Source organism: Lethenteron reissneri, unplaced genomic scaffold, assembly GCF_015708825.2.
Source record: "Lethenteron reissneri isolate LAM-NWPU_2019-01 unplaced genomic scaffold, ASM1570882v1 scaffold_124, whole genome shotgun sequence".
Taxonomy (NCBI): Eukaryota; Metazoa; Chordata; class Hyperoartia; order Petromyzontiformes; family Petromyzontidae; genus Lethenteron; species Lethenteron reissneri.
Genome location: NW_026890937.1, coordinates 239,279 through 258,046, shown reverse-complemented (window position 1 = coordinate 258,046; position 18,768 = coordinate 239,279). Strand labels below are relative to the sequence as shown.

At 45.2% G+C, this 18,768-nt stretch overlaps 1 protein-coding gene and 1 pseudogene across 1 annotated transcript in view; both read right to left on the bottom strand.

The window, feature by feature from the left end:
- Positions 1–11,890, bottom strand: part of LOC133361798 (zinc finger protein 271-like) — a 43,332-nt pseudogene extending 31,442 nt beyond the window's left edge.
- A 1,588-nt stretch (positions 11,891–13,478) lies between these two features.
- LOC133361792 (zinc finger protein OZF-like) overlaps positions 13,479–18,768 on the bottom strand; it is an 89,076-nt gene continuing 83,786 nt past the window's right edge. Inside the window, exon 7 of the mRNA XM_061580790.1 lies at positions 13,479–14,714. Coding sequence (XP_061436774.1) covers positions 13,819–14,714 — 896 coding nt within the window. The 3' untranslated portion in view covers positions 13,479–13,818. The remainder of the gene's footprint in view (positions 14,715–18,768) is intronic.

The following is an 18,768-nucleotide window of genomic DNA, read 5'->3' as shown; positions in this document are numbered from 1 at the left end:
CTTTGTTATACTCTGCTACTCTGGTATTTCCCTTCAGAGCGCGTTTTGTTTGTATACCCCCGTTTACAAGCACAAGGCAACGTTAGTTCACAACACTTTGATTAACACATCAGTGATTCGTTCCTGAATTCATGCATAAACTGTCTGCGAGAGATCCCGGAAGACGAGCCCCCATTATGTTGTATATGTTGGGTTAAGAAAATTTGTTATGTTGTATGCGTGCGTGGGTGAAATTATTATGTTGTATATGTGGGTTATGAATATTCAGTGAAAATAATAATAATTAAATGAAATTTGGCCAAATGTGTAATTATCCGGAAATATGTTAATTTATGTAATTACGCACATTTTAATTATGCCAATTCGAGAGGTAATCGTATTAATTATGCGAGTGGGTGTAATTATGATAATGCAAGTCGTTATGATAACCAGACCCCGCCTCGGTGACGAGGGTGGGTTATCGATCGGAATAAGGCAATTAATCGTATGCAGTTATGCAGGTGTGGTATAAGTATGCAAGATTAACTTAGATTAACTCGGCATCGTTGTCTAGGTTCGTCTCATTCTCGCTTTAACATTCCCAGAGTTTTTATTCGTGGTTATATTTTTAGGTCCCCGGTTCACCCCGTTATCGCTTTAACATTTACTGAGTATGTGTTAGTGTGTTTATTAAGGTCACCAAGTTCAAATCTCAACGCAGAAGCAGATCTTATGCATAGATCTCAGGAAAGAATCACACAACCACTTCTGTATTAATCAATTTATTACTAATTCAACCTTAACTATGATATAATATGCGAACTCTCAATCCCGGAACGTCAACACGGCATCAATACAGTATCATCAACGATTGTCTGATTTCACTTTGACAACTGCACATGGATCCCGCATAACGCGATGGTTGTTAGTGAGAGAGAGTCGTTAAAACACGCAAATACTATGCTAAGAAAACCTTAATGTTAATGAATGATTATACTCAATATTGTTCATAACGCGATGGTTGTTAGTGAGAGAGAGAGTCGTTGAAATATGCAAATACTATGCTAAGAAAACCTTAATGTTAATGAATGATTATACTCAATATTGTTCATAACGCGATGGTTGTTAGTGAGAGAGAGAGTCGTTGAAATATGCAAATACTATGCTAAGAAAACCTTAACGCTAATGAATGATTATACTCAATATTGTTCACGCAGTACCACACTCCTTATTGACCATACGCAACCCTTATCACGTTGTTAACACCTTGGGTCACGGGACAGTTGAATATTCTGTAGAGGATGCGAGTACGTGCGGCGATTATGACTGAAAGATACTTGAAAGATTATACGGCGATAAAAAAAAAACACAATCAAAAACAGTTATTATTCTTAAAGGCACCAATCTCAACAGATACATCGGCAGGTTATCTCAGAACGGCTCGGAGTAAGGGCCTGCGACGGTGCTCCTTTTCCGAAGATTGTTATCTTATACCAAGTTTACTAATTGGGGACCAGATCACCTGATAAGGATCCGGTGGGCCACCACTCCCCACGTGAGCGTGGCTCGGCGGAAGGAGGTGCCAAGAATCAGTTCGTATTGATGGATCTGTTGGGAATTTATGCGATTAAGAGTACAGCCCACTAAATATTAAAGATAAAAATTAAGAATACTCTTATAAACGACGGAGGGCCATCCCTCGGTCTCGTTGTGATGCTTTCCAGCCACGGATGGCTTATGGGTTCGAGTGTTTTTGAGTGGTAAGACTTGTCTTGAATATTCAGTGTTCGGAGTCGATTCTTTAGGTCAAACAGACGCCTGGTGGTCGTGTGGTGAGGGGGCGGTGCGCGTCATACGTATCAGTTGATCCCCTGTCACCGTGGCGAACTGGTTCGGATGCCCGTTGATACGCTGTCGCAGTTCGGAACCCGGTCGGTAGGTGGCGCCCACAACTCGCTCGTAGCGTGCAGCTCTGGGTTATCGCCGATCCGCGATGCTCACCACTCCGGTGGCAGCAGAGACCCCCGATTCGGCAGAGGTTGACGAGCTGAAGATGAGTCGAGCCGACCCGCTGGTCGCAGCTCGCTCCTGAGTCGACCCTCCCGGTCGAGCTCGCTCCTGGGTCGACCCGCTGGTCGCCCTCGCTCCTGAGTCGACCCTCTGGTCGCACTCCTGAGTGGACCCGCTGGTCGCACTCCTGAGTGGACCCACTCTGGTCGCACCCGTTCCTGAGTCGACCCTCCCGTCGCACTGATTTCCAATGCTCAGGATCCTTTACTTTATGCCGAAAATTCCCCCTGGATCCCGCCCACAAGGCGGGACTTCTTTCGATTTTTGCTGTGTCAGGATCTGTCCGTAGGCAGGTGTGTCCATGTGTCTGTCCGTATGTCCGTGTGCATCACTGACGGTATATTCGTTGTCACACTCCCTCCATAAACCCACGAGCAAACAATCAGATGTTACAAATTGCCTCGAGGTCGTCTCTCTGTCTGGGTGCAATATTATCTCTTGTCTGGCCTTCTTCATGAACCCAAAACACAGACGTCACAAATGTCTCATAGGCGTCTTTGTTCGCACCACCTGGAGGGAGGGGCAACGCTCTCTCCGACCCGGCGCACAAAGAAATGGCCAAAAGTTTTAAGTTAACATTTGTCCCTTACTATTTCACAGCCATGATTCCGCATGTAACCCAAGGTCTGTCGTTTCCCATCGTGGTGCCCGACCCAAGTGGAGGCGTCTCCCCGAGCGTACACACACTCCCCTCCCGCGCTGCGGGGATACAAAGACGGCCGGGATCTCCCTTTCTCTCCGACCCTGGGTTTAACATCGTTTTTTTACTATGTATTTATATTCGACCTGGTGGTGATTCATCCCGTTATCCTGGCTTTTCCATAAGTTTTACTTTTGTCTTTTCATGCATATGCTTCGGGTCGAGTTGTATAGAAAGCATTAAAGTATGGAAATAACATTTCATATTGACTTAATGATGGTGATGGTTCAGTAGGCGTACTTGTGACCTGGTTTAATTGGAGTGGGTGTGAATATCAATAACTTTAGCCTACCCTGTTGTTAAATTCCGACTTTAACGTTACTTTAATAGCAATACAGAATAATTGAGCTTTTTGTCTTAACTAGGCGAACGCGAACTTCTGGTGACCCCCGCAGCCGTGTTATTTAGCTGGGTCTGCCCGCCTTGAGAGATATACAACATTTTTTTTAAATCAGCTCTCCCCTGTCCCTCCAACCTTCTGCTCTGGGAATGTTATTCTTAATTTCAGGTCCAAGGCCTCTTTGGGTTTATCTTTATTTCCTCAGCTGCAAGAGAACAAGGCGTGCTTCTACCTCCCTTCCTGTGTGCACGTGTTCTAATTAGCTCGGAATCCCTAACACACAATCAGTGATGATTCCTGGCTTTCTGTGGTTATGACTTAGACAAAGGCCCTCTGCTTCCTTTCACTGCCTTTGCCTTGAAGCAAGGTTGCAATTCTGTCATCCTAGCCCTCCTCTCGTTCATTACTTAACAACACCTGGTGTTTTGCAGTTTGGTGCGCTTTGGTGTGTTTCACTCATTAAAAAAACAAGTAAAAAGATAATATATAAAAATCATCAAATATTATTAATCTCAATTATGGAAGAAGGGTTAGGATACAACATGGGGAGCAGTAGTGCAACGGTTAGCGTGCTGCGCTATGAACCCAGCGAGCCGATTTCTATTCCCACAGAGCCAAGCCGCAACATTTGGCTGTCGTCTGATGAAGCTGGTTTGAATTACTGTCAAAACGTTGTACTCAGATTGCAAATGTTGTGGCTTGGCTCTTCCACACACTGATGTTCTGTACTAGTACACTACACTATACACAACTATACACTACACTACACACTAGTGCTGTACTAGTGACGCACTGGCCACGTTCTGTTTACGTGACAAACCTCTTACTAAATGGCTGTGTCGGGTGGTGGCGGGGTTAACGACACATCGATTCACGCGATCAATCCCAAACAAACCTGTATTATGGCTGTATATTTGGAGTTTGCGTGTCCCTCTCTCTCCGTGGTCGCGTGGATTCTCCTCCGGATCCTGCGGTTTTCCCTGCACATTTAGAGTCAACATCACCACGCGTTTAGAGTTTTTGACCGATAAACATTTCCACACGTTGAAAAGCCCACTGCGTTGTGGGCAGGTCGCTTCTGAAAAAGAGCGGTGTAGCTCAAGTGGGCTATGCCTGGTAAAATAAAAAAAACGTAGAAATATTGAAAGTAAAACAAAGTTTCAAAGTAGTGAGCCAGGTGAAGACTAATTAAACTGAAGCAGAGAAATAAAGCAAATGCAATCAGGCGAGGGCAGGAGGCAAGTTCCCGCATGGCTAGGCCCCGCGTTGTAATGTTCCAACATGGACATCGATTCCATACTCGCTGCTACTCAATTGATATCCCTACGAAGGAGAAGGAGCGAGGCTCTACCTGGGTTCACAACAACAACCACAACAACAATCACCACAACAACAACAACCACCACGATGTAAACTTCTCACCTCGGATCGCAGTGAGCGAGCGTGCGCGGAGCAGCAGCTACCTGGTAACTCGTGACGTCACGTGGCAGCAGGAGGTGACATGACGTCACTAGCGGGGTTCACACAATCTCCTCCCCCAACGAGCAGCAGGGTAACTGAATATATTATGTTAATGAGAGGGGCCCATGTCAGGTGATGGTGCTTGGCTGCTGACCCCGTCCCATAAAAGCATTTTACTGGAACGGAAATCGGTAGACGTGACGTCACGCCCAAAATCTCGGTGGAGGGGGATTTTGGGGGTATATACCTTGGTGACATGACGTCACTAGTGGGGGCCACCTCCCCCTCGCGCATCACGCCGAGTTAATGAGTGGTGACGTCAGAGCGAGATCAGGGTTAGAGTTCAAGTTTATTAAGATTCCATTTCTATGGCTCCCTCTCTTGAACAGAGACCCATTGGGTGCGTGAGCTCAACAACGTGAACATTATTGTGTGCGTGAACATTGTGTGTGTACATTGTTTGTTGGCGCAGTCGGGGGCATAGGTGATGCATTGGCCAGTCATTTAATTCAGTCGACCCATGACACCTGGATCTGCCCCGTGCACATAGCCTGGCACAAGCGCCGTGGTGACGTCACCGCCACTTAGTGGCGAATGGCGGTTGTTGTTACTGTGTGTATACACTGTGCGTGTACAGACTGTTCGCTGTGTACATGGTGTGTGTAGACCTTGTGGGTACACTGCGTGTGTACAGTGTGTGGGTGGTCCGAATCAGTCGGGCGGCATTATCTTTTCATCGGCTGCGCTATGCTGTGGAAGCTACCTGGTCTGTCGCTCCGCATGAAGCTTCGGTTCTTCTCGGCCAGTTTTGCCCTCCCTTCTGTAGGCATGTGAAACGTGGACCCCTCTAAATGGAACATCTGCGCCAGTTAGAAACATTCAGGCTGTCATGCCTACACTCAGATTGAGGGAAGCCAAGTAGAAGCACATTTTCTATTTATTGCAGAGGTTCAAGGTTCAAATCCGACAGGCACGTCTGGCTACTCAAGGAACATTTAACAAAATATGCACCGTCTGCTTAACAGTGGATGTAAAACATACGATTGTGTCATTCAAAACGCATAAGTCATTGCATGTTGGTGTCATGGTCAATATTTGGGCAATTTCAAACATTATCCAGAAATTACATAATGAAGATTACACATCAATCATCACTCCCTACTGACAGACTAATGCCCATATGCAGGTGACAGCAGTGTCACCTTATGACAGAGGCAGCTGCCACTTGAAGGTGCTCTTCGAGTGTTTATGATGAGATATGAAACTGAGTTGCTGAGGCAATTAAACACCATATCAATGCAAATATAAATATAACAGTGGAATACTTAGAAGCTTATTGGCTCTTGCTCCTGATTCTTCATCTAACCAACCCACAGGTCAACAAATACTTGCCGCTCTTACTCTGCAGGTTGAACCCAGGAATTCAGTGTTCAATTTCACGTTCTTTTCATTAAAGGCCTGTGACAAAGGTGCATCTGTAAAGTAGTAACTCGGCAGGAGACGACTTCACGGGTAGCACACTCTTTATTTTCACCAACTTGTAGTTACACGGATGACTAACACCCTACTTCGTTACACGGGTGACCAACACCCACTTAGCTACACGGGTGACGGACACCCACTCCGCTACACGGGTGACTAACACCCTACTTCGTTACATGGGTGACCAACACCCACTTAGCTACACGGGTGACGGACACCCACTCAGCTACACGGGTGACTAACACCCTACTTCGTTACACGGGTGACCAACACCCACTCAGCTACACGGGTGACTAACACCCACTCAGCTACACGGGTGACCAACACCCACTCAGCTGTACTGACACGGGCTCTTACGCCCCGTAGCCTTCCGGGACACACCCATCCGGGGCGCCCGTCTCGGCTCTGGGTACCACCGTCCCGACCCACACGGGCGTCGGACCACGGTCCCCCCAGTCTCGGCTCCGAGCCACACAGGGCCCCGGTCCCCACAAGGACGGCGGGACTAGGGGTCTCGGGCCACTACCTCCTCCACCCCGTCTTCGGTCTTCAACTGGTTAACACTGACCACGAGTGCTCTCGCGCGTCTCCCTTTATACCCCTCCTGCGGACGTCGCTGAGAGTACCCACTTATCTGACCAATCACTGCGCACTCGCTACGATCCTCTTTTCCCAGCTTGTGTCAGCGCGCCTTACCACCGGCGCGCGCGTCCATGCCACGCCCACATCGCGTGCCCAACCCCGCGCCCCGTGATCCATCACTGTCGGCGCACGTCAATACCACCACTACACATCTATTGGAGCTTCATTGTCTCAAGCCTACCCATCTACCGGGTCTCCATTTGACTTTGCATTGTCTAAGAAGTCCACCCACACTTCCACAAACTGCTGGGAATTGCCTAGCTCTGCCTCGCAGTCAGAATTCTCCTCCTGCTTCACGTTGTCTCCATCGATGTGAAGGTACGATTTTGGAGTTGAATCTTCATCTTCACAGTTTACCGTCACTTTTTCGCTCTTCACCATCACTTCACATTTCACCTTCACTTCTTCGCTCTTCATCACTTCTTCACATTTCACCTTCGCCTCTTCACATTTCACCTTGATACCTTTAAAAGTGTCCAAGCTGGGATTCACTTCTGGTTTCATGAGGGATGGCCTCATTGCAGCACTTTGACTTTCACAAGCCAATTTCAGACTCCATTTCTTGGGGATCTTCTGATGCTTGTGTGTCCTCTGGTGTCTTTTAAGAATTGATGACTGTGCAAACGCCTTCCCACACAGAGCGCAACTGAAGGGTTTCTCTCCCGTGTGTGTTCTCTGGTGTCTATGAAGACCTGATGACTGTGCAAATGCCTTGTCACACACAGTGCACTTGAAGGGTTTCTCTCCCGTGTGTGTTCTCTGGTGTAATTGAAGATGTTGTGAATGTGCAAACGCCTTCCCACACACAGTGCACTTGAAGGGTTTCTCTCCAGTGTGTGTTCTCTGGTGTAATTTAAGATATGGTGATTGTGCAAACGCCTTCCCACACAGAGTGCAACTGAAGGGTTTCTCTCCCGTGTGTGTTCTCTGGTGTATTTTAAGATGTTGTGAATGTGCAAACGCCTTCCCACACAAAGTGCAACTGAAGGGTTTCTCTCTCGTGTGAGTTCTCTGATGTAATACAAGAGCAGATGACTGTGAAAACGTCTTCCCGCACAGACTGAACTTGAAGGGTTTTTCTCCTGTGTGTGTTATCCGGTGTTTTTTAAGAGGAGATTTATCTGAAAATGCCTTCCCACACACACTGCACTTGAAGGGTTTATCTCCCGTGCGTGTTCTCTGGTGCGATACAAGACCAGATGACTGTGAAAACGCCTTCCCGCACAGACTGCACCTGAAGAGTTTCTCTCCCGTGTGTGTTCTCTGGTGGTTCCTAAGAACTGATGAATGTGAAAATGCCTTGTCACACACAGTGCACTTGAAGGGTTTCTCTCCTGTGTGTGTTCTCTGGTGTATTTTAAGATGTTGTGAACGTGCAAACGCCTTCCCACACAGAGTGCAACTGAAGGGTTTCTCTCCCGTGTGTGTTCTCTGATGTAATACAAGAGCAGATGACTGTGAAAACGCCTTCGCGCACAGACTGCACTTGAAGGGTTTTTCTCCTGTGTGTGTTCTCTGGTGGTTCCTTAGAACTGATGGATATGAAAATGCCTTGTCACACACAGTGCACTTGAAGGGTTTCTCTCCTGTGTGAGTTCTCTGGTGCTGTGTTAAATGTCCAACACGATCCGTGCTGTATGCACGTTGGTCGCGTTGTTGCCTTTTTGTACCGAGCTCCGCTGAGTGCCTTTGTTCCATCAAACCAATTCTGCAGATGAAGCGTCAGCTGCAGACAGAAAAAAGAGAATATCCACACTATCTACGTCAGTATTGAGGCACAAAGGAATGCATATATACAGTCACACATGACTTGCATGTCTATACTCATTCATATATTCATGATAATATGAAAAAGATTCCCAAATTCATCACACGGGCACACAATTAGAGGGCCAATGGTCAACCTGGAAGCCCTCGTATCTTCAAAATGAATGTTAACCTAAAACTCCAAGCACACAATTTCAGTTTTCTGGCTACAAAAAGAATATTTATGAAAGAAAAATGCAGCTAACATAGAAAAGGGTGTTGAAAATAATACTATTTTTATTATGCAGAAATGCATAAATTAATGTTCAATCGCTAACTTAGAGGCATGAAGCCAGGCTCAGATTTCCTTGAATGCTGGGATGAACAGATCTAACTTCAGCTGCATATGTGCAGTGTTAATTTCCTGTTTCCATTCTCCTAAAAATTTTCAGAAGAAAAAAAGTATATACTATTGTTTTGATTTAACCTCCGTGTTCAATTGAGTTAATATACTTTACTGCAAATACAAACTTGACACTGTAACACACACTGGCATGGACAAAAGGTGGTGGTGTGTTCAGAACCATGCCTGGCCACCTTCATATGCTCAGTATTAATGCTTCCCCACAATAAGTTAAGTTTTCACGAATCAATCACGTTTTTTGTCGAAGATAATCAAACTTTAATTGTGATAACACTATGTAACACAATTTTTGTTCCTGGGTACTAAGTGTTATTTTTTTATTGCTTATGCCTAAGAGTCTAGAAATTGGCTATTATTCCCCACAAATTTTGCTTTTGTGACCAGAATTGTACGTGAACGAAAATAACAAATTCACCAGTTTTTTCATTGAAAAGAGGTAAATTTCTAAATATCACTGTCCTGGTCACAAAAGCAAAGTTTGTGGGGAATAGCCATTTTTTGCACTTAAGAGGCAAAAGCAATTAGGAAATAACACATACTACCCAGGAACAAGACTTTTTTTTTGGTTACACAGTGGAAAAACTGCGCCACCGCTCCCCACATAGATAAACTCTTACATACACATATATTTCAAATTAATGCCATGTAAGTGTGGATCACTTGTCAGCGTGTCATGAGAATGATCCAGGTGTCAAGGGATGACTGACTGAGATGATTAACAGATGCACCAGCTGTTTTTCCTGCTGTCTTGCTGCATTTGAGGCACCCAGCGTTCCCACCCATTCATGTGATTGTTGCTACTCCAACCTCATTGTTGTTGCAGAGCAAATACCTCCAACTCCCCTGCAGCATACGTCAACGGGCCTCTTCGAGAGGCCGATCTTGACAGCAGGTCTGATCAACTCCACATCCTCCAATCTCTTCTCTAGCCAATGCCATGCCCGTTTAGCCCGTAACATCTGGACTAACAGAAGATGATTGTGCATGCTGTCTGTTAATGCGGAATTCATGACCCAACCAATGCAGCCTCCCCTGCCAAAGTCTCAGATTATATTCTGTACTGATATTTTAGGGCTCTGTAAGGTTATAATACAATCTTGTTTGGTTCAATAGAGGGGATCATAGGCTGGCCAGTCTTAATTATAAGCCAGAACAGACGGTCCTTTAAATAAGTTAATATTTTGCATCTACAGAGAAAGGAGTAATATCTGTGGCCAAGAAGACTCACAGCTTTGTTTGTTCGTTTATTTCTAAATCCTCTTGTCTTGGTGAGGGTTGTAGCGGCAGCACATTTAGTAGGGCAGTCCAGACTTCCCTTTCCCTGGCGACAGACTCTGGATCTTCCTGGGGAATTCCCAGGCATTCCCAAATCAGCCAAGCAACATATTCCCACCAGCAAGTCCTGGCCCGGGCCCCGGGGACTTCCCTCAGTGGGACGTGCCCGATAGAGTTCCAGGGGCAGTCTATTGGGGGGCCTCGTTACAGATATTGTATATTGATATCACTCGTGGAATGAGGCCTGGTGGCTCGGTGACCCACGTAACCCATTTGGACCCAGCCTGGAATGGCTGCGTGGCACCGTCCTGTGCGCCCACCATCCACAGTACGAAGAGTGAGAGGCGGGTGCGATGCCAGTATGGCAGGGAGAGGGATGGTCTCAGACAGACTAGACCTTGGTGATGGACACTCACAGCTTTGTATGGCGCAAAAGTCCAGGCAGCTTCCACACAGTGTTACACAGTCTAATGAAAGAATGCTGCTAGACAAATTTAAAGTGAGACTTTGGCTGCCAAACCAGAGCTGGTCGTGAACACATTAACCAGGTATGGGAGCTCCTCCATTACTTGCAGAACTGCCTGATTACTCATAGAGAGTTGAGCAGGTACAGTGTTGTATGACATGAAATTCCCCGGCAGGTGATTTATTTTGGTGGAACATACGCAAGGCCACCTTTCATGATGGAATTATCCAGGCACAGAACGAGATCATCTAACCCCATCTCCTTGAGTAGCCATTTCCAGATCATCAGCAGATATAACATGGTTGACCAGGGAACGATCCCTTAACTATAACAAGGCATCGATGCGCGTATCATTTTAACTGTAACGAATGCAATTATTTATATGGCTATTGTGAGCTTCTCAAACTACATAATTAATGAAGATGCTATGTAATGTAATGCATGGGGGCAGAGTGAATTTCTGTCACAAGCCAAATTGAACAGCAAATGGCTCCAATTCCTGGTCACGCAGCTTTAGACGGGCTTGCCCAAAATCATAAAAATCGTCAATGAATGTGAGCAGAGGCAGAGACATAAAAAACAAAGAACAACCCAAAGCCCCAAGCCTCGATATGGTACGATAGACCTTAATTACATAAAAAAGCAGAGACATTACTCTTAATGTTTGATTACTGAGACCTGAGCTAAGCCGGGTAACTTAGTTATTGCTGGATAAATACTATACTTCCGATTAAGTTTGTGAGTGAGTGGGGAGCGGTAGTGCAACGGTTAGCGTGCTGCGCTATGAACCCAGCGAGCCGATTTCTATTCCCACAGAGCCAAGCAACAACATGTGGCTGTCGTCTGATGAAGCTGGTTGGAATTAGTGTCAAAACGTTGTACTCAGATTGTAAATGTTGTGGCTTGGCTCTTCAACACACCGATGTGCTGTACTAGTACACTACACTATACACAACTATACACTACATTATACACTACACTATACACAACTATACACTACACTATACACAACTATACACTACACTATACACTACACTATACACAACTATACACTACACTATACACAACTATACACTACACTATGCACTACAAATTAGTGCTGTACTAGTGACGCATTGGCCACGTTCTGTTTACATGACAAACCTCTTACTAAATGGCTGTGTCGGGTGGTGGCGGGGTTAACGGCACATTTATTTACGCGATCAATCCCAAACAAACCTGTATTATGGCTGTATATTTGGAGTTTGCGCGTCCCTCTCTCTCCGTGGTCGCGTGGATTTTCCTCCGGATCCTGCGGTTTTCCCTGCACATTTAGAGTCAACATCACCACGCGTTTAGAGTATTTGACCGATAAACATTTCCACAAGTTGATCAGCCCACTGTGTTGTGGGCAGGTGGCTTCTGAAAACGAGCGGTGTAGCTCAAGTGGGCTATGCCTGGTAAAATAAAATATCAAAATATTTAAAGTAAAACAAAGTTTCAAAGTAGTGAGCCAGGTGAAGACAAATTAAACTTAAGCAGAGAATTAAAGCAAATGCAATCAGGCGAGGGCAGGAGGCAAGGCCCCGCATGGCTAGGCCCCGCGTTGTAATGTTCCAACCTGGACATCGATTCCATACTCGCTGCTACTCAATTGATATCCCTACGAGGGAGAAGGAGCGAGGCTCTACCTGGGTTCACAACAACAACAACCACCACCACCACAACGACCACCACAATGTAAACTTCTCACCTCGGATCTCAGTGAGCGAGCGTACGCGAAGCAGAAGCGACCTGGTAACTCGTGACGTCATGCGGCAGCAGGTGACATGACGTCACTCCCCCAACGAGCATCAGGGTAACTGAATATATTATAGCAATAGGTTTTTACCCTTTTAAACTGGTACAAAACTGACACCTTTATACAAGGCATCATGTTTGCAATAACCACAACACAGGTAGTCAAAAATGCAAACAAAAAGAAGCAACTATGATAATGATAATATGCACTGTCCTTGAAGTTGATTGGTCCACACCCGAGACGGCTTTCCCTGATACTGCACTGTTTGAGTAGTACGCCTTCTGGTGTCATCTGGTTCTATGGCTCCTTCTCTTGAACAGAGACCCATTGGGTGCGTGAGCTCAACAATAACGTGAACATTGTGTGTGGACACTGTTTGTTGTCGCAGTCGGGGGCACAGGTGGTGCATTGGCCAGTCATCTCAGTCAGTCGACCCATGACACCTGGATGTGCCCCGTGCACATAGCCTGGCACAAGCGCCGTGGTGACGTCACCGCCACTTAGTGGCGAATGGCAGTTGTTGTTATTGTGTGTATACACTGTGCGTGTACAGACTGTTTGTATACTGTGTGGGTAAACTGTGTGTACGCTGTGTACATGGTGTGTGTGTGTAGACATTGTGGGAACACTGCGTGTGTACACTGTGTGTGGGTGGTCCGAATCAGTCGGGCGGCATTATCTTTTAATCAGCTGCGCTATGCTGTGTGGAAGCTACCTGGTCTGTCGCTCCGCATGAAGCTTCGGTTCTTCTCGGCCAGTTTTGCCCTCCCTTCTGTAGGCATGTGAAACGTGGACCCCTCTAAATGGAACATCTGCGCCAGTTAGAAACATTCAGGCTATCATGCCTACACTCAGATTGAGGGAAGCCAAGAGGTAGCACATTCTATATTTATTGCAGAGGTTCAAGGTTCAAATTCGACAGGCACGTCTGGCTACTCCAGTAACATTAAACAAAATATGCACCGTCTGCTTAACAGTGGATGTAAAACATACGATGGTGTCATTCAAAACGCATAGGTCATTGCATGTTGGTGTCATGGTCAATATTTGGGCAATTTCAAACATTATCCAGAAATTACATAATAAAGATTACACATCAATCATCACCCCCTACTGACAGACTCATGGCCACATGCAGTTGACAGCACTGTCACCTTATGACACAAAGGCAGCTGCCACTTGAAGGTGCTCTTCGAGTGTTTGTGATGAGATATGAAACTGAGTTGCTGAGGCAATTAAACACCATATCAATGCAAATATAAATATAACAGTGGAATACTTGGAAGCTTATTGGGTCTTGCTCCTGATTATTCATCTACCCAACCACAGGTCAACAAATACTCGCCGCTCTTACTCTGCAGGTTGAACCCAGGAATTCAGTGTTCAAATTCACGTTCTTTTCATTAAAGGCCTGTGACAAAGGTGCATCTATTGGAGCTTCATTGTCTCAAGCCTACCCATCTACCGGGTCTCCATTTGACTTTGTATTGTCTAAGAAGTCCACCCACACCTCCACTTCCACAAACTGCTGGGAGTTGCCTAGCTCTGCCTCGAAGTCAGAATTCTCCTCCTGCTTCACGTTGCCTCCATCGATGTGAAGGTACGATTTTGGAGTTGAATCTTCATCTTCACAGTTTACCGTCACTTTTTCGCTTTTCACCTTTACTTCTTCGCTCTTCATCATTTCTTCACATTTCACCTTCGCCTCTTCACATTTCACCTTGATACCTTTAAAAGTGTCCAAGCTGGGATTCACTTCTGGTTTCATGAGGGATGGGCTCACTGCAGCACTTTGACTTTCACAAGCCGATTTCAGACTCCACTCCTTGGGGATGTTCTGATGATTGTATGTCCTCTGGTGTGTTTTAAGATTTGATAAACCTGCAAACGCCTTCCCACACACAGTGCACCTGAAGGGTTTCTCTCCCGTGTGTGTTCTCTGGTGTAATTTAAGATATGGTGATTGTGCAAACGCCTTCCCACACAGAGTGCAACTGAAGGGTTTCTCTCCCGTGTGTGTTCTCCGGTGTGCTTGAAGATGTGATGATTGTGCAAACGCCTTCCCACACAAAGTGCAACTGAAGGGTTTCTCTCCCGTGTGAGTTCTCTGGTGTATTTTAAGATGTTGTGAATGTGCAAACGCCTTCTCACACAGAGTGCAACTGAAGGGTTTTTCTCCTGTGTGTATTATCCAGTGTTTTTTAAGAGTAGATTTACGTGAAAATGCATTCCCACACACACTGCACTTGAAGGGTTTATCTCCCGTGTGTGTTCTCTGGTGTGATACAAGACCAGATGACTGTGAAAACGCCTTCCCGCACAGACTGCACTTGAAGGGTTTCTCTCCTGCGTGAGTTCTCTGGTGCTGTATCAGATGTTTAACATGATCCGTGCTGTATGCACACTGGTTGCATTGTTGCCTTTTTGCACTGAGCTGTGCTGAGTGCCTTTGCTCCATCAGACCAATTCTGCAGAGGAAGTGCCAGAGGAAGCATCAGCTGCAGACAGAAAAAAATTAATATCCAGACCATCTACGTCAGTATAGAGGCACAAAAGAATGCATATATACACAGTCACACATGACTTGCACGTCTATACTCATTCATATATTCATGATAAGAGTGAAAAAGATTCCCAAATTCATCACATGGGCACACAATGAGAGGGCAAATGGTCAGCCTGGAAGCCCTAGTATCTTAAAAATGACTTGTTAACCTAAAACTCCAAGCACACAATTTCAGTTGTCTGGCTACAAAAGGAATATTTATGAAAGCAAAATGCAGCTAACGTCATAAAGGGTGTTGAAAATAATACTATTTGTATTATGCAGAAATGCATAAATTAATGTTCAATCACAACTTAAAGGTGTGAAGCCAGGCTCAGATTTCCTTGAATGCTGGGATGAACAGATCTAATTTCAGCTGCATATGTGCTGTGTTAATGTCCTGTTTCCATTCTCGTAAAAAGTTCCAAAGGAAAACTAAAATAAACTATTGTTTTGATTTAACCTCTGTGTTCAATCGAGTTAATATACTTTACAGCAAATACAAACTTGACACTGTAACACACAATGGCATGGTAAAAAGGTGGTGTGTTCAGAACCATGCCTGGCCACCTTCATATGCTCCGTAATAATGCTTCCCCACAATAAGTGAAGTTTTCACCAATCAATCACGTTTGCTGTCGGCGATAATCAAACTTTAATTGTGATAACACTATGTAACACAATTTTTGTTCCTGGGTACTAATTGTTATTTTTTTATTGCTTATGCCAAAATGTCTAGAAAATGGCTTATTCCCCACAAACATTGCTTTTGTGACCAGAATTATACAAGAACTAAAAAAACTAATTCACCTATTTTCTCATTGAAAAGAGATACATTTCTAAATATCACTGTCCTGGTCACAAAAGCAAAGTTTGTAGGGAATAGCCATTTTTTGTACTTAAGAGGCAAAAGCAATTAGGAAATAACACATACTACCCAGGAACAAGACATTGTTTTTGTTACACAGTGGAAAAACTGCGCCACCGCTCCCCACATAGATAAACTCTTACATACACATATATTTCAAATGAATGCCATGTAAGTGTGGATCACTTGCCAGCATGTCATGGGAATGATCCAGGTGTCAAGGGATGACTGACTGAGATGATTAACAGATGCACCAGCTGTTTTTCCTGCTGTCTTGCTGCATTTGAGGCACCCAGCGTTCCACCCATTCATGTGATCGTTGCTACTCCAACCTCATTTATTGTTGCAGAGCAAATACCTCCAACTCCCCTGCAGCATACGTCACGGGCCTCTTCGAGAGGCCGATCTTGACAGCAGGTCTGATCAACTCCACATCCTCCAATCTCTTCTCTAGCCAATGCCATGCCCGTTTAGCCCGTAACATCTGGACTAACAGAAGATGATTGTGCATGCTGTCTGTTTATGCGGAATTCATGCCCCAACCAATGCAGCCTCCCCTGCCAAAGTCTCAGATTATATTCTGTACTGATATTTTAGGGCTCTGTAAGGTTATAATACAATCTTGTTTGGTTCAATAGAGGGGATCATAGACTGGCCAGTCTTAATTATAAGCCAGAACAGACGGTCCTTTAAATAAGTTAATATTTTGCATCTACAGAGAAAGGAGTAATATCTGTGGCCAAGAAGACTCGCAGCTTTGTTCGTTTATTTCTAAATCCTCTTGTCTTGGTGAGGGTTGTAGCGGCAGCACATTCAGTAGGGCAGTCCAGACCTCCCTTTCCCTTGCGACAGCCTCTGGATCTTCCTGGGGAATTCCCAGGCGTTCCCAAGCCAGCCAAGCGACATTCCCACCAGCATGTCCTGGCCCGGGCCCCGGGGAATTCCCTCAGTGGGACGTGCCGGATAGAGTTCCAGGGGCAGTCTATTGGGGGGCCTCGTTACAGATATTGTATATTGATATCAGTCGTGGAATGAGGCCTGGTGGCTCGGTGACCCACGTAACCCATTTGGACCCAGCCTGGAATGGCTACGTGGCACCGTCCTGTGCGCCCACCATCCACAGTACGAAGAGTGAGAGGCGGGTGCGTTGCCAGTATGGCAGGGAGAGGGATGGTCTCAGACAGACTAGACCTTGGTGATGGACACTCACAGCTTTGTATAGCGCAAAAGTCCAGGCAGCTTCCACACAGTGTTACACAGTCTAATGAAAGAATGCTGCTAGACAAATTTAAAGTGAGACTTTGGCTGCCAAACCAGAGCTGGTCGTGAACACATTAACCAGGCATGGGAGCTCCTCCACCACATGTAGAACTGCCTGATTACTCTTTGGTTCTTTCGGTTAAGTCACGTCTAAAGATAAAATAATAATAAAATAATACAAATAAAACATAATAAAATTATTCTCACGACGTTTCGGCCACAACGCAAGCAGCCGTCCTCAGGTGAAAACCAGGTCCGTCGAGGCGACAGTCTGAATGAAACAGCACACGAGCTTGGAGCATATATATAATCTATATAAATAAAGCAAACTTTGTGCATATGAACGTTTTTTTGGGAACCAAATTGTGCCAACACCACCAGATGGCAAAAATCCAACATTGTCCATCCTGAAGCTCTCCAAGGGCAACGTATTTAAAAGCTGTCCTCATGAAACAAACAAGCCCCGCTATTGTATAACACAACTACAAAACCGTGACAATATACACATTTACAGCTTTCTTTGGCAGAATTAAATTATTCTAATAAAGCCAGCATGGCAAGACATTACTTTTAATGTTTGATTACCGAGACCTGAGCTAAGCCGGGAAACTTAGTTATTACTGGATACTATACTTCCGATAAAGTTTGTGCGTGAGTGGGGAGCGGTAGTGCAACGGTTAGCGTGCTGCGCTATTAACCCAACGAGCCGATTTCTATTCCCACAGAGCCAAGCCACAACATGTGGCTGTCGTCTGATGAAGCTGGTTGGAAATAGTTTCAAAACGTTGTACTCAGATTGTAAATGTTGTGGCTTAGCTCTTCAACACACCGATGTGCTGTACTAGTACACTACACTATACACTACACGCTACTATACACTACAGTATTATACACTACACACTAGTCCTGTACTAGTAACGCATTGGCCACGTTCTGTTTACGTGACAAACCCCTTATTAATTGGATGTATCGGGTGGTAGCGGGGTGAACGACACATTTATTTATTTACACGATCTCACACAAACAAACCTGTATTATGGCTGTATATTTGGCGTTTGCGTGTCCCTCTCTCTCCGTGGTCGCGTGGATTTTCCTCCGAATCCTGCGGTTTTCCCTGCACATTTAGAGTCAACATCACCACGCGTTTAGAGTATTTGACCGATAAACATTTCCACACGTAAAAATTCGATTTAAAGCTTTCGTGACTGCAGGGATTCATCTTCTTGGTTCTTTCGGTAAAGTCACGTAGAAGGGAAGTAATAAACTAATCAAAATAAAACAAAATAATTCTCACGACGTTTCGGCCAAAACGCAAGCACCCGTCCCTCAGGTGAAAACCAGGTCTGTCGACACCTGGTTTTCACCTGAGGACGGCTGCTTGCGTTGTGGCCGAAACGTCGTAAGAATTATTTTATTATGTTTTATTTTTATTATTTTATTACTTCCCTTCTACGTGACTTTACCGAAAGAACCAAGACGATTTCCACACGTTGATAAGCCCACTGTTTTGTGGGCAGGTCGCTTCTGAAAACGAGCGGTGTAGCTCAAGTGGCCTATCCCTGGTAAAATAAAAAAACGTAGAAATATTTAAAGTAAAAACAAAGTTTCAAAGTAGTGAGCCAGGTGAAGACAAATTAAACTTAAGCAGAGAAATAAAGCAAATGCAATCAGGCGAGGGCAGGAGGCAAGTCCCCGCATGGCTAGGCCCCGCGTTGTAATGTTCCAACCTG